Source organism: Populus alba, chromosome 11 (genome assembly GCF_005239225.2).
Source record: "Populus alba chromosome 11, ASM523922v2, whole genome shotgun sequence".
Taxonomy (NCBI): Eukaryota; Viridiplantae; Streptophyta; class Magnoliopsida; order Malpighiales; family Salicaceae; genus Populus; species Populus alba.
The window spans coordinates 17,790,477-17,804,324 of record NC_133294.1 but is presented as its reverse complement, the minus strand read 5'-3'; the positions used below and the strand labels follow the sequence as shown (position 1 = coordinate 17,804,324).

The 13,848-nt window shown below is 31.6% G+C and overlaps 1 protein-coding gene across 2 annotated transcripts; it reads left to right on the top strand.

Moving 5' to 3' along the window:
- Nucleotides 1-2,627: 2,627 nt before the first annotated feature.
- LOC118031445 (uncharacterized) lies at nucleotides 2,628-9,407 on the top strand. Of its 2 annotated transcripts, none has more exons than XM_035035880.2 (16): nucleotides 2,628-2,902; nucleotides 3,783-3,869; nucleotides 3,989-4,096; nucleotides 4,523-4,558; nucleotides 4,650-4,760; nucleotides 4,951-5,034; nucleotides 5,109-5,227; nucleotides 5,436-5,537; nucleotides 6,119-6,235; nucleotides 6,315-6,380; nucleotides 7,013-7,079; nucleotides 7,605-7,658; nucleotides 8,338-8,433; nucleotides 8,571-8,597; nucleotides 8,717-8,752; nucleotides 9,059-9,407. In XM_035035880.2, exons 2-16 carry the CDS (start codon nucleotides 3,819-3,821, stop codon nucleotides 9,188-9,190), a joined length of 1,206 nt encoding a protein of 401 aa, XP_034891771.1. In that variant the 5' UTR covers nucleotides 2,628-2,902; nucleotides 3,783-3,818; the 3' UTR covers nucleotides 9,191-9,407. The 2 variants fall into 2 exon arrangements, with proteins under 2 accessions (XP_034891771.1, XP_034891772.1); XM_035035881.2 differs by having other exon boundaries at nucleotides 3,761-3,869.
- The last annotated feature ends 4,441 nt before the right edge of the window (nucleotides 9,408-13,848 follow it).

Genomic DNA, 13,848 nt, shown 5'->3' with positions numbered 1-13,848 from the left:
GAATTATATATAAAAATCTTTAGTAGCGACAAGAGAGTACTAGATTGCACACGAAACCCAACATAATCAGCTCTTATTATTCTATTGGCTGTGTTATATTGTTTCAAAATTTTGTCACTTGGTCACACGTGAAACTTTTTAATGTTGTCAAAAGATTTTTGCTATTTTTGGTTATTAGCATAGTTATTTAAAAATATTGCTGAAATAACATATATATATATATATATAGGTGAAGTATTATGATTTATATATATCCCCATTGAGTAATATGATATATATAACTTATGTTAATCGTAATAATAATATAAAAAATAAAATTAAAAGGGCAGGAAAATAAAAAGAGGAGAAAAAAAAATATGGAGACATATCAAAATTTTAATTGTAATACTTTTAATTCCATTAAAAAGATTTTGATGAAATGAATTTAACGACACCAATAAAAGTTACTAATAATAACCCGAGTGAGTTACACTTATTTTGAAAGATAAGTGAATCACTCGTCAATTTTGAACGACGTATAAAGAAGTTATGGTTGAAAAACACGACTTTAAAATTGATGTCAGGTTTTGAAACCGCGAAAACTATCAAAACACTAGCTGGATCCATGAGAACTATCAAAACACTAGTAAAGAAGATTTAATTTCACAACATGTTAAATTATTGAGTTTCAGAATCATGACATCCATGAATATCGCGATTATAAAACATGGCAAGTTGAAATTGTGGTATTTCACTATTTTTTAAGAATAAATTGTGCTATTCTACCAGTTTTTTTAACTTACTATTCTAATTTTTTAAAAAATCTTTTATTTTGCAAGGTAAAATAATTTTAAACATTATAATTAATATCAAAATAAAAAAAAGTTTGGTTGGGTATTTTTTTTCTTATATATTATTTAGGATATATTACAATAACTCTTTTGAAATATTATGAAACTATAAAAAAATATTTGAAAATATTACAAAAAAAAAATTTATATCCAAAATATCTTTTGTGCTCTAAATTATTTTATTATTATTATTGTTGTTGTTAAGGAGGATCGTTTAAAACTATTAGAGGGATGTAGAAAAGGATTTTTGTAACTTTTTTTTTAAACATGGAGAAGATTTTTGTAAAAACTTCAAGTTTTTTTGGATGGTCATGTATTTTTTTTAATAGCAGATAATGGTGGTTTTTTTTTTTTTTTTTTTGTAATTTACCTTATTATTTATAACATAACATTCTAAAAATATATAAAAAATGAGTTTTTTCATGTTATCCTCTTTGAAGTTTGGGGTAAACTAGGGGCATTCTTCATGTTAAGGGTGATCATTTTTTCATGTCCATAGTAATTATTTTTTGTTTGGTTTGGTTTTTATAAAAAATAGTAAAATTAATTTTTTTTTAAAATCAAAATCGATTCAAACCGATCAATTTTGATTTGGTTTGGTTTTTTAGAACAAAAACCGGTTTGGCTCGATTTTTTTTTATTAGACTCTGTTTTTCTGTTTGGCTTCGTTTTTTAGATTTGACTCGCTTTTTTTTTTTTTTCTCCAGTCTGGCTTGGGTTTTTGGCTTGTTTTTTTTTTTTTTTTATTATTTAGGTTTAGTTCGGTTTTTCAGTTTCAGGCTTATAAAGCCGAAACTAAACTGAATTGATCATTTTTTTTTTAAAAATTCTAATTAATTTATGTTTATGGTTTGATTTTTTCAGTTATTGTTTTTTTGATTTTTTTTTGTTTAATTGATTTTTTGAATTTTTTGCCCACCCCTACTTTATGTCTAAAATTTAAAAGAGAATAAAGTTATTTTTTTTATATAAAAAATACGTTGAGATGTGAATAAACAAGAAAATCTAATATTGGCATGCAATTATTATTTTTTGAAAATATCATAACTCTTAAAAATGAAACTTACCCCTAAAAATAAATAAATAGATCACCGAGTCTCTAACTCTTTCCTTCCTGCACCATATGTGGTAAAACAATGATGCATCCAGCACAAACTAAAAATAAATAAAAATTAAATTTCACAAACTGATAAAAAGTAAAAATCAATTAAGAAAGTCAAGTAAAGAGATTAATAAATATTTTTCCCAAAATCCAACAATCAAGTTCCCGAACCATCTAAGTTTATGTTTATCATCTTATTCAAATTATCTTTTAGTTTAAAATATATTATAATAATATATTTTTTTATTTTTAATATTAACACATTAAAATAAAAAAAAATTTATTTTATTTTAAATTACAAATTTATAAAATCATGACTCAATAATAATCCAAAATGGTGCTAACGTTTAGATAATATTTGATATTATGATAATGGATGATTTGTTTTTTTAAAAAATATTTTTTTTATTAAAAATATATTAAAATAATAATTTTGTTTTTTTTAAAATTTATTTTTAATATTAATATATTAAAAATAATCTCAATATATTAAAAAAAATAATTTTTTTTGTGAAAAGTGGTTAACAAACAAAGTCAAGATTTGAACAGGTGAGAGGTCAAAACAAATCTCTGTCACCGTCTCTTTGAAATTCATTTTCCGAACACGTCAAAACCCCAAAACACGGCATGCAAAAGAATTATTTTTATTCATTCATTATCATTATTACTATAAAAATAAAAACAAATTAAACAACAAAGTGGTGTGGTACTGTGCTGCCTGAGAATTGACAATGAGAGAAGTACGGTGATTCTTACACGTTAATCTCTTCGATTCTCTCTGTAAACCTCTCATTTCCTCTCCTCTCTCTCTCTCTCTCTTCTATCACACTACCTCTGATGTTTCAAGATCTTCGGAATCAGACGCACCAAAATTTGTCTGCTTCCCGCAAGATTGCTTCTTTTTGATTATTAGTACTCTGTATTACCAGCTGCTTTCTCTCGCCGATTTATACCCTTTTTCTATTTCAAGGTTTGTCATCTTCTCTTCCTTCTCCGTTTAATCCTTACACGCTATGGTCTCATAGCTATAATGCTGCTGCTGAATCCTCTGTTTTTTTTTTTCTTGAAAGTTTGAGAGTTTTTTTAATTATTTGATAAAACTGGAAAATTGTGTTTTCTCTGTTTACGAGATCTGAAACTTTCTTTTTGGGTTATCTATAGATTTCCCAGGTATGAATATCAAAAGACTCTGCTTTTTCGCTGAAAGTAGATTCGTTTCTTGTTTTTAGAAAAAAAAAAAATCATTTGACCAGTTTATTTGTTAAGTTTTTGAAGAGGGAATGTCTTTATTCAGTGTTTGTTGTTAAATTTCCTATTTCCTTGTGGGATTAAGTAGATATTTCAAAAATCTATAGTTCATATAATCTATGTTAGCATTAATAACAAGTTGATCAGTAAAGTTTTAAGCTTTTTTTCTTTGCATTTCATTAACATCGCATGCATGCAACTAATCAAGCTAACTAACTACAAACTTAATTTCCATTTCTCTTTCTGGGTATTTTGGGTTGCCAATTCAAGTTTGTTTCTCACAATTTTTGACCTTTTATTAAGGTTAATGTGAAAATTGAGGTTTATATGCCGAAAGAGGGTATGAATATTAAAGGTTCTTCAAAATTGAGCAATAGTCAATAGAGGGGGTTTCTGGGATTCTTTCTTAATTAAGAAATTGGGCTAAAACAGCTTACACAATTGTTTGTTGAGTTTTTGATCATGCTAGAACTTTATCTTATGCCAAAAGTGAAATTGCAAACTTTTCACCATAGATATTTTTTCTACTGGAAAAGTTGTAGTAGCATTTGATCAGGGCTGCTTCTGATATTGGTCTCAGCTTTTTTGTGCATTGGCTGCAGTTTGTTATGAGAACATTGTAAAAGCTTTGACTGTCCATGACGTCATTCAGATCATGGAAATTGCTAAAAAGGAACTACTTTGATGGGGTATGACATACGATACTTAAGCTTCTCAGTATTGGATGCATCTAAGAAGGTGGAATTTTTACAGAATCTGCCTTTGTTTTGGTAATCATCTAATATGTAATTTTGTCGGCTTGGTGCAGGTAAAATTCGGATTAAAGATGAAGCAGCTGCCGTTTATGGGATTTTTGTTTACGACAATGTTGTTCATTGTGTATAGAACCACAACATATCAGTATAAACACACAGAAGTATGGAAATCCCATCAAGTCTATACATATTTTAACTTGCAAGTATCAATCAAGTAGCCAAAATGTGCTCTTAATTCTCTTCTGGTGAATGATTTGATGATTTGTTTTTTGTTCATGAAGGCATTAATTCCAATATTTATGATATAGAAGATACTTGGTGACAATGATTTCAAACTTCTGAAAGAAATGTAACTTAGTATGGTCAAGTCCAGAATCTCAATAACTTCTTGTGTCATTTGCTGGTCCATCTACAGCTTTTCTGTTGTTGTATTTACCCCTAGGTACAGGTTAAGCTGCATTTTTCACATAGAAAATAGGTTCAGCTCTAGCTGTGTGTTTTAATGGTGCCGCATCTGTTGAACTCTTACCATTTTATCTCACATCCTGGTGAAAGCTTGCTGACTAGTTTTTCTCCACCATTGTCAGATGGAAGAAAAATTGTACCCCTTTGACTCATTGAAGGTAATTTCAGAACTACCAATTAAAATTCCAAAGTACTGTAATTGTTCTGTTTTCATCATTATCTGAAGATGCTTCCGGTGCTTTGACATAGGAATCTGCTTTGGCATCTGGTCTGTTGGTTGGTTTGCCTCATGGTATTATACGAGCTAGCTCAGATTTGGAGCTGAAGCCTCTGTGGTCAACAAGTAGTTCAAGGTCGAAGGTTGTTTTTTTTATCCCTTTGAAGTTTGAACTGTGCTATCAATTCAAGTTTGTGTCAGAATTTTGTTCTTGTTTATGACCATATAAATTTGGATTATTTATATAATAGTGCTTGATTCTTGTGTTGGAACAACACTGAACAGAACATGTATGCAGTGTTATTCTTGACTTAAATTGGAATTCAAATGCAGGCTGATCCTTCTACCCGTCGATTCTTGCTGGCAATTCCAGTTGGCATCAAGCAAAAGGATAATGTCAATCGTATTGTCCAAAAAGTATTGCACACTGTCTTGTTTAATGTTTTTGGTTCATCAACTGAACATTTCTTGCCTAATATCATTGAATTCAGTTTCTTCCAGAGAATTTTACAGTTATTCTATTTCATTATGATGGCAAAGTGGATGGGTGGTGGGATCTAGACTGGAGTAATGAAGTCATACACATAGCTGCTAAGAACCAAACGAAGTGGTAAGTTCAACCTTGATAATTTCCTTTCTGGTTACTTTTTACCACCTTTCTTTGTATGGTTTAAACAGATGATTAACAAATCATTTAGCCTCGACGGAGGCAGGATTTCATGGGTTAAACTCATGAAAAGAAGACATGCCTTTTTTTTTTTACTTGGATTGTTCCTTTTTTTTTTTCTAAAAAGAAACTCTCTTTCTTTGCTTTTCAGGTGGTTTGCAAAACGCTTTCTGCATCCAGCTGTTGTGTCTATTTATGATTACATATTTCTATGGGATGAAGATCTTGGGGTAGAGCATTTTAATCCAGGGAGGTTAGTTTGCTGGACATTTCTCTTTTTCACATGTTTATGATGCCAGCTTTTGGTAATGGGTTGTCTTTATATTTTCCCTTTGTCACTACAATATAAACTTGTGACTTATAGCTATGTCTGAAAAACATTAATCAATTAGGACCTTCTTAGTGCTCCAATTTACTAGAAACTACTAGGCTTGTTCTCATCTTCATTCCCATTTTTTATTATTTTCTACCACTCATTTATAGATATCCATGATTCAATTTTTGTCTTTCTTTTATCATGTCTTTTGGATAGTTAATGACTACAATTAAATCTGCTCTCCAAACTCTTGCTGGAACAGGATTATCTTTTGCTAAGGATGTTCATACTAAGAGGGTTTATTTTACTTGGTGAACCATCTTAGTATTATTATATCTAGGACAATTTGGAATTACATGATTTAGGAGAGAGACCAAGGATTGTTGGAGTCAACCAATTCCATACTCTTACTTGATTTGAAATTCTTTTTTATGAGAACATAAGTGTGAATAGGCTCAGGCCCTGTCTTAAAAAACAAGATTGATTTATAATTCCTTTTTCTTTTAATTTTTGTCTAGATACCTGAAAATTGTGAGATATGAAGGCCTGGAGATATCTCAGCCAGCTCTGGACCCAAATTCAACTGAAATACATCATAGAATTACTATTCGTGCCAGAACAAAGAAGTTTCATAGGTGAATGGCATGGCTTTTACTAAATTAAAATTTCTGTAGACAATTGTAACTCTTATACAAAATAATTTACCATGAGCAGAAGAGTTTATGAACGCAGAGGCAGCACCAAATGTTCTGATGTCAGTGAGGGGCCACCATGCACTGGGTAACCTATTGCATTCCTCTAGTTGTGATATGTCTTGTCGTTTGCTCTTTACAATTTGGTGCAATCCTATGTTTCTGACTTCTACTTATTTCAGTTACTGCCCCATTTGCGGCTAACTTTCAGTTATTTAACCTAAACATCATTTCTTTCTTTTGGTTTTCTATTTTTGAAAAGTTGACTGTTAGAGAATTATATAAATCATATCTTGGATCCTCACCTAACAATTTAAGTTTTTAGGTTGGGATGGATCTTTAATAAGGTATCACAACCTTGTTGACCAAGCGGTCACAAGTTCAAATCTCACCACTTCCATTCTATTTGATAAAAATTAAATCCAAGGTAGTGTGCGTCTGTAAATTTCAAACTCAAAAAGTTTTCACTTGAAATGACATGTTAGAAAATTATATAAATCATATGTCGAGGTCTTACCTAACACCTTAAGCTTTTGGGTGAATAATCTAATATTCTGTCAAATAGTACTAGAAGTTCTGTTTACTGACTGTTTGAGAAGCTACACCTTGAGTTCATCTTTTTCATGGAACTTCAATACTTGTGATACCCATTGAAGGATGTACTTTATTGTTCTTGTAAGGATTGTAGCAATCCTAATTTTATCCATGTCACATCTGTAGATTTGTGGAGGGTATGGCTCCAGTATTTTCAAGATCTGCTTGGTACTGTGCTTGGCATCTTATACAGGTAATCTAAGTTTTGATTGTTCTAGTTAAAAAAAGGTTCTCTATGTAACACTATCAATAAGCCATCGATCCCCTCTGGACTTGCTATTTGATGCTCTAGTCTAAGCAGGTTGTCTTGTGTGAAATTTAGTTGAGAAGCATTTAGGATTTAGGCCTTGTTTGCTTGCAGCAAAACAAATTGATTTTGGAAAAAAAAAGAATTCTATGGGGAATATTGTTTGAAAAGATGAGTTGTTTTCTGATGAGGTGGCAGGTATGTGGAAAATATTTTCCTGACGAGTTCCTTTGACTCATTTTGCCTAGCTGCACCAAACCTAGGAAAGCAAGGAAAATATTTTCCAAGAAAACACTTTACATAAATAAATGGTGCATTGCATATAACTCACTTTTGTTAGGTGGAATATATGGACATACGGTTAAGCTCTACTCTACCCACTATAGCATGATTGCAAATTAAGTGCACTTTTGCCTTAAGGTTGATTAACACATCATGGAACTTCTTTTCGTTTCTTTTTTTAATTTCCAGAATGATCTAGTCCATGGATGGGGAATGGATATGAAACTTGGATATTGTGCGCAGGTATGTCGAACATGATATTTCTGGGACTATTTTCAGTTTCTCTGACTATTTTTCTCCCCCTCAATTCTTGGCTCAATGCTGCTAACAGAGTTATTTTCAGAACTAAGATAGTAGTAGGAAAGGTTGCAGGAGGTATGGCTATTGCCAAATAAATGTGGTATCATGAAGCAGCATAAAAATTATGTAGATATGGAAAATGTAAGAAAATTTCATGAAGAGTGATGGATTATGAGTGGTTTTGGATGAAGAATTTTATGGTTATCAACAATCATTAGCACACTAGAGAATCTTCTTGCCATGCCCTCACTGTAACCCACTGGCAAAGACCATTTCCATAAGATGCTAGGATTGAAAAGTTGATCTTTTTCTTTTTTCTGCCTCCTAGGGACTTAGCACCTTTTCACTAGAAGGAAATCATTTTATGTCAATTAGGAATTGAGAGTAAATGCAGATATAAATAAGTCAGTGTGCCGACAAGGTAACTCGCTGATCCTTTGTCTTGGAATAATTATTAACCATTGTTTACCACATTACAATATAGAACCAAACCCCTATTTTCATGTACTTTAATGCTTGATGACCTTTTTGTTTTATCTATTTCTTTATCTTGTTTGCCATGTATACTTGTGAAAGTAGAAAAGAATGTTATGATACCATTGATAGATGTGGCATTATACAGGGAGATCGCACGAAGAAGGTGGGAGTTGTTGATAGTGAATATATTGTTCACAAGGGCATACAAACTCTGGGTGGGCATGGACCCCCTGGAAGAAAGGTCATCCTGCTCGCCTTTTTCTCTCAAGGAAAAAAAAGAAAAGAAAAGGAATTACAGCTATTTTCTTATTAGATGTTTTTTGTCCACATGCTTATTATTTTCTATTATTAATATCATCTTGCTCTCTCTGTGTTTAGGCGTCAAATACAGAAGAGTTGACTAAGGTAAACTATGCTTGGTGTAATAGAAGATCTTTTTTCATCAATGCTATATTGTAGCTGCATCAATTAATTCCTATAATTTTAACCTTCCCTTTTTTGATTTATTCTCTCCTGACTTTCAGGGACACAGTGCTACAGGCATGGATCCTAGGATGGAGGTGAGAAGAGTCCTCTAGTCTATGTTTTGAGTATTTTAAAGACTTATATTCTACTTGACATGAAATGCCTGCAATAGGCAGAAGAGCTGCCAAGTAGTCTAGGATTGCTACCTTGATTGTTTACATGCTCTCTAAGTTATGCTCTTTGGCTGATTCTAATTGAGATCTGGAACTTATATTCGGCTATTAAAAACTGATAGAATAGTAGGTTCTGATATCAAGCATGGTCTAGTACTGTTACTTTGCAACTATGCTATCATTTCAGTAATTTGATTAACTGTGGTTTTCTTTTAATGGACTGATCAGATTAGAAGGCAATCAACGTGGGAGCTTCAAATATTTAAGGATCGCTGGAATCAAGCTGTAAAGGAGGACAAAAATTGGGTCGATCCTTTTCTTAGAAAACTAAGACTGCTTAACCGACGGCATAACCCCTAGTTTAGTCTTCTACATCTTACATCATACACACACGGTCATATCTATACGTGTGATTTAGTCCTAGCTTCTATTGATGTTCATAATTAATTCATTACTTGTTGCTCCAATTTTGCAAATTCAAGGCATATAGATTCCTTTGTGTATCACCCATAGATGAACAATGAGTTATTTTGGGGAAGAAATTTAAGGTCTGCTGTACTGCAGCACAATTCACCAAGTCTCTGATCTCCACTTCGTGTTCTGCAGCGTTTATGTTTAAGAACTTCCATATCAGGCTCTAGTTGGGGTCTTACTTGTAGTCAATATTTTTTTAGTATGGTAATGTGCGGGTCTTGCAGTGCTAAAGTACTGTCACCAGACATGCTGCTAGGTCCATGTATGTGCGGACAAAATGTCTTCTGAACTCGTGTTCTTGTTGCTAGATGTTATTACAGATGGATTGTTTGCACGTAGAACGAAAGATTTCCATGTGTTGTTAGATTTAGATTTGTACGAGGAAAACACAAAGCTTCCATAGGTTTTCTGGTTCTCTTCGTATCATAGATTTTGTAGCTTCCACTTTCCTTTAAGATTCTCTCCTCATGGCAGCAGGTCCTTATTGTAGTAATCTACTTTGGAATCAAGTAAAACCCCTTCGTAGATGAAATAGATGACCACTGGAAAATATTGCTGAATGTGGCATCTCTCAACATTTTTAGGATTGAATGTCTTTTTTGAAATGCCGTATCTGCTAAACTTTGCGGATGGTAGGTGGGGTAGAAACAAAAGTCTTGTTCCACGCAATGGCCTACCTGGTCTGTGGATTTCCTGCAGCAAACTGGTTATGGTATCGTCTGCTTTGTCAAGCTCCGAGGACAGAAAATGCTTCCATGTTGCGTTATTTTCTCCACATCTATTCGCTCCACATTGCCTTCTGCATTTTGCTGCAGTTTCTCCTCCTGTAATAGCCATTAATGGAAGATCCCTCAAAGGCATTCTGAGTGCATTGGACATTTCTGGTGGTGATTATGCAGAGATTCGTTGTGTATACTTCATCGGTTCTGGTGGGTTCAGTCTTGAATCAATGCTCAGCATTTGGCTTTTGCAGCAAGTATACATGCTTTGCCATCGCAGCTATACAGTATATCTCCGGCGATGTTTCGACTGTTCATCCGTGTTAATTTATCACCTCATATGATTCCATTAGGATTTCTGAGAGTAAATATGACTGCAATTGCGTTACACCATCACCAGATCATACATATACTAAGTAATTTGACAGGCCATCTTCTGTCCAAAACTATGCAAATTTATGATATATGCATAGATGAAATTCAACGTTCAATGACTTGTATCCAATAAAAAAAAGTACAAAACTTTGAACGTTTACAGAAAAAATGGCAGATCCTCAAAACTAAACTAGGAATTCGTAAGCTACAAGGAAAACAGAACTTGATCCTTGGAAGATAATTGACAATGGCCAACGCCTTCTCTTTCCGAATAGTGGAACGACGAATGCTCAAGCTCTGTCAGTTCTTGCAACATGGGGGCTGATTTTAGTTACTGTTTCGATCAAATAATCACCATTATCAGGTTCCCAAGTCTTCAGAATTCTCAAATGCTTTAGAATTTATGGAATGGTTTCTGCTATCTCCTCATTACTGGGAAGTGATTTCTGTTGGAACACAATAACACGCATGTTTGTTCAAAAAGTAGGATTGAGGGAGCTGGATTCAAACAAGAATTCACTCAATCAACCAGCCCCTTGCCACAGGGAAGCTGTATGGTATCTGCGATACCATATATTTATAAATAATAAAAGTTAAGTGCAACAGATAAAATAAAGGGAAACATTTAATATTACAGATTTTGATTATGTCTAATATATATTTTGTTAATTTATCTGTTGATTATAAGCGACAGTGAGAAAGAAATACAAAGTAATTTAAGTGGTGTGAACTTAAATATGATGCATGACAAGACAAGTTCTCCTGATAGCTCTAATAGTAATGATGGCGGTAAAAAAAGTCTTAAAGGAACTTGCTTCGTAAGACACCACATTATTTTTAATAATTACTTCATCAAACGAGAACATATTCAATTTTAAGAAAATAATTTGAGAGAAAAAATATATATTTTAGCTGATTGTGCAAACTTGAGGATTATAATGATTTTAGTTATGAGATCAGGATAATTTTGTAAATAATAAAAAAAAAATCATAAGGCTTAATCTTTAAAAGTTAAATCTTGAGATTAGAGTAAGCAGGTAGGGTAACTTGAAACTGAAACAATTATTTTACTAAAAGCATTTACCCAAGTCCCAACAATCCAACTATGTTAATTATTTTTAAATTAAAAAATAATCTAAAATTGATTGAGGTCAATTGGAGCTATTCTTCAAGACCAATGACCTAGGTATAGAGTTGACAACTAGCTTATGGAACACAAACTCAAAAATTATAAAGCTAAATTTTCAATAATATCTTTTTAGAGATTAAATAAAAAAAATAGATAAAAAAATAAAATAAATATTAATAAATAAAGAGAATGATGACAAAAAATGGCATAAAAAAATAAAATTCAAATGCTAAGAGATGAAATTGAAAAAAAAAATCAATTAATAAAAGGACAAAAAAAAACAAAGAGCAATAAAAAAAATTAAGGATAAAATTTGATATAAAAATTAAATAAAACCAAATTTTAATAGATGAATTGAAAAATAAATCAATAAAAAAAGGATTCAAGACAAAATAAATAGAAATAAAAAAAACGATAATCATATTTGATACAGATAACAAATAATAGGGCATCTCTGAATTTTTGCAGGCTAGCACAATTCCATAAAAAAAATAATAATAATAAAAAAAAAAATCATTAAAATCCAACTACCACAACCCTTTGTACATGCGCCACACCACCTAAAAAGGCATGGAAGTGGCGCTTCCAACATTACCATGGAAGCCACTATTTGACTACTTAGTTATGCCTCACATGCTGCCTAAATATCATAAAAGACTTTCACTTGCTTATGCATGAGATACATGCACTAGTTTATTTGCCTTGTTTATTTACTCTAGTCTCTATATTTGTTTGAGTTTCAATTGTGGTCCTTTAACACTTAAAAGATCACAATTGAAACTAAGCACCACACTTAAAGGGACCATAATTGTGGTCGCTTAACACTAGCTTTTTTTTTTTGTTTTAGCAAACTAGAGTATTCACTAAGCACCAAACTTTTCCCTCGATATTGCAAAAGCTTAATACATAGACAATCAAAACAAACTATTAAGTTAAATTTCAAATAAAACCAATGTAAAAGGATTAAATTAAAAAAATAAAAGTTGAGTGTAAAAAAAAACACTTTTATTTAACATACAAAGCAATCTTGATCTTAATAGGAAAAAGGGACTAAATATTTGTTCATGCTTTGAATTCAATAATTGAAGTTCTAATTCTTATTAATTAAAAACATTAAATTTTATTTTACTAAAATGAACATCAACCGAGTGTTAGAATATTGTCTTGATACTACAAAGCCCTCACATGCAGGCGTGAAAACAAATAACCACTAACAATTTCAAAGAAATGTAATTTTAAAGAACTAATTAAAAGAAAAATAAGTTGAGGATCAAAGTGAAAGAATTTTTTTGAAAAAAAAATAATTTTATTATGTGAATGCACAACAAAACATGAATGCAAGGACTTGGATGAGTATATGTCTCTCTCTCTCTCTGTCTCTCTCTCTCTCTCTATATATATATATATATATATATATAGAACTTTTAAGAAGGTTGATTCTTATTTTCTAGTTGTTTATTTAGTATTTGGATTTGAATTTGACACTCTAAATTAATTTGAGAAATGAAGGCTAAAATCCACTAACACTCAAAAGTGTAAATTAAAATTTTAATCCAAACATTTAAACTGTTATCATTTGATAACGTTTATGAATGATTTTTTAAGAATTATTTGAGGCCTCTTCAAGTGAAACTATATCATTTTTTTTTTAAAAAATAAATTGCTTGGTGAATGATTTTATATGAACTATGGAAAAGCATGGGGTTTATTCTCTCTGTAGTCTAGACATGTCTCTAGTATTGACCCAATGCTTCAAATTAGGCTCACAGAAGATTCAGACTGCATTCCAAACTTTGAATTCAACCCTCATTTTAGAGCCTTTAATTTTATTTATTTTTCAAAAAACACGGTTTGGAAAGTCGTACTCAATTCTTAAAAACAAATATTGACTCCTTCCTATCCTTCTTCGCACCTTCTTGATGCTACGCTATATGCCCGTCCCCATCTCCAAGAGTTGTAATAATATTTTTATTAAAATCATCTAGGTGATGGCTCAGAGATAAGAGTTTGGGACCAAAAAATTTACTCTCTTTGTGGTCTCAGGTTCAAGCTCTGGAGTTGCTCATATGATGGTCACTGGAGACTTACATAGTCGTTAACTTCAGGGCCCGTGGGATTAGTCAAGGTACGCGCAAACTGGCCCGGACACCCACATTAAACTAAAAAAAAATATATATTTTTATTAAAATTAATTTTTTATATTTTTTAAATTATTTTGATATAATACTATTAAAAGATATTTTTTTAAAAAATATATATTTTTAATATATTTTCAAATAAAAAATAACACCTACTATACTCTGAAACATCATTTCATATGT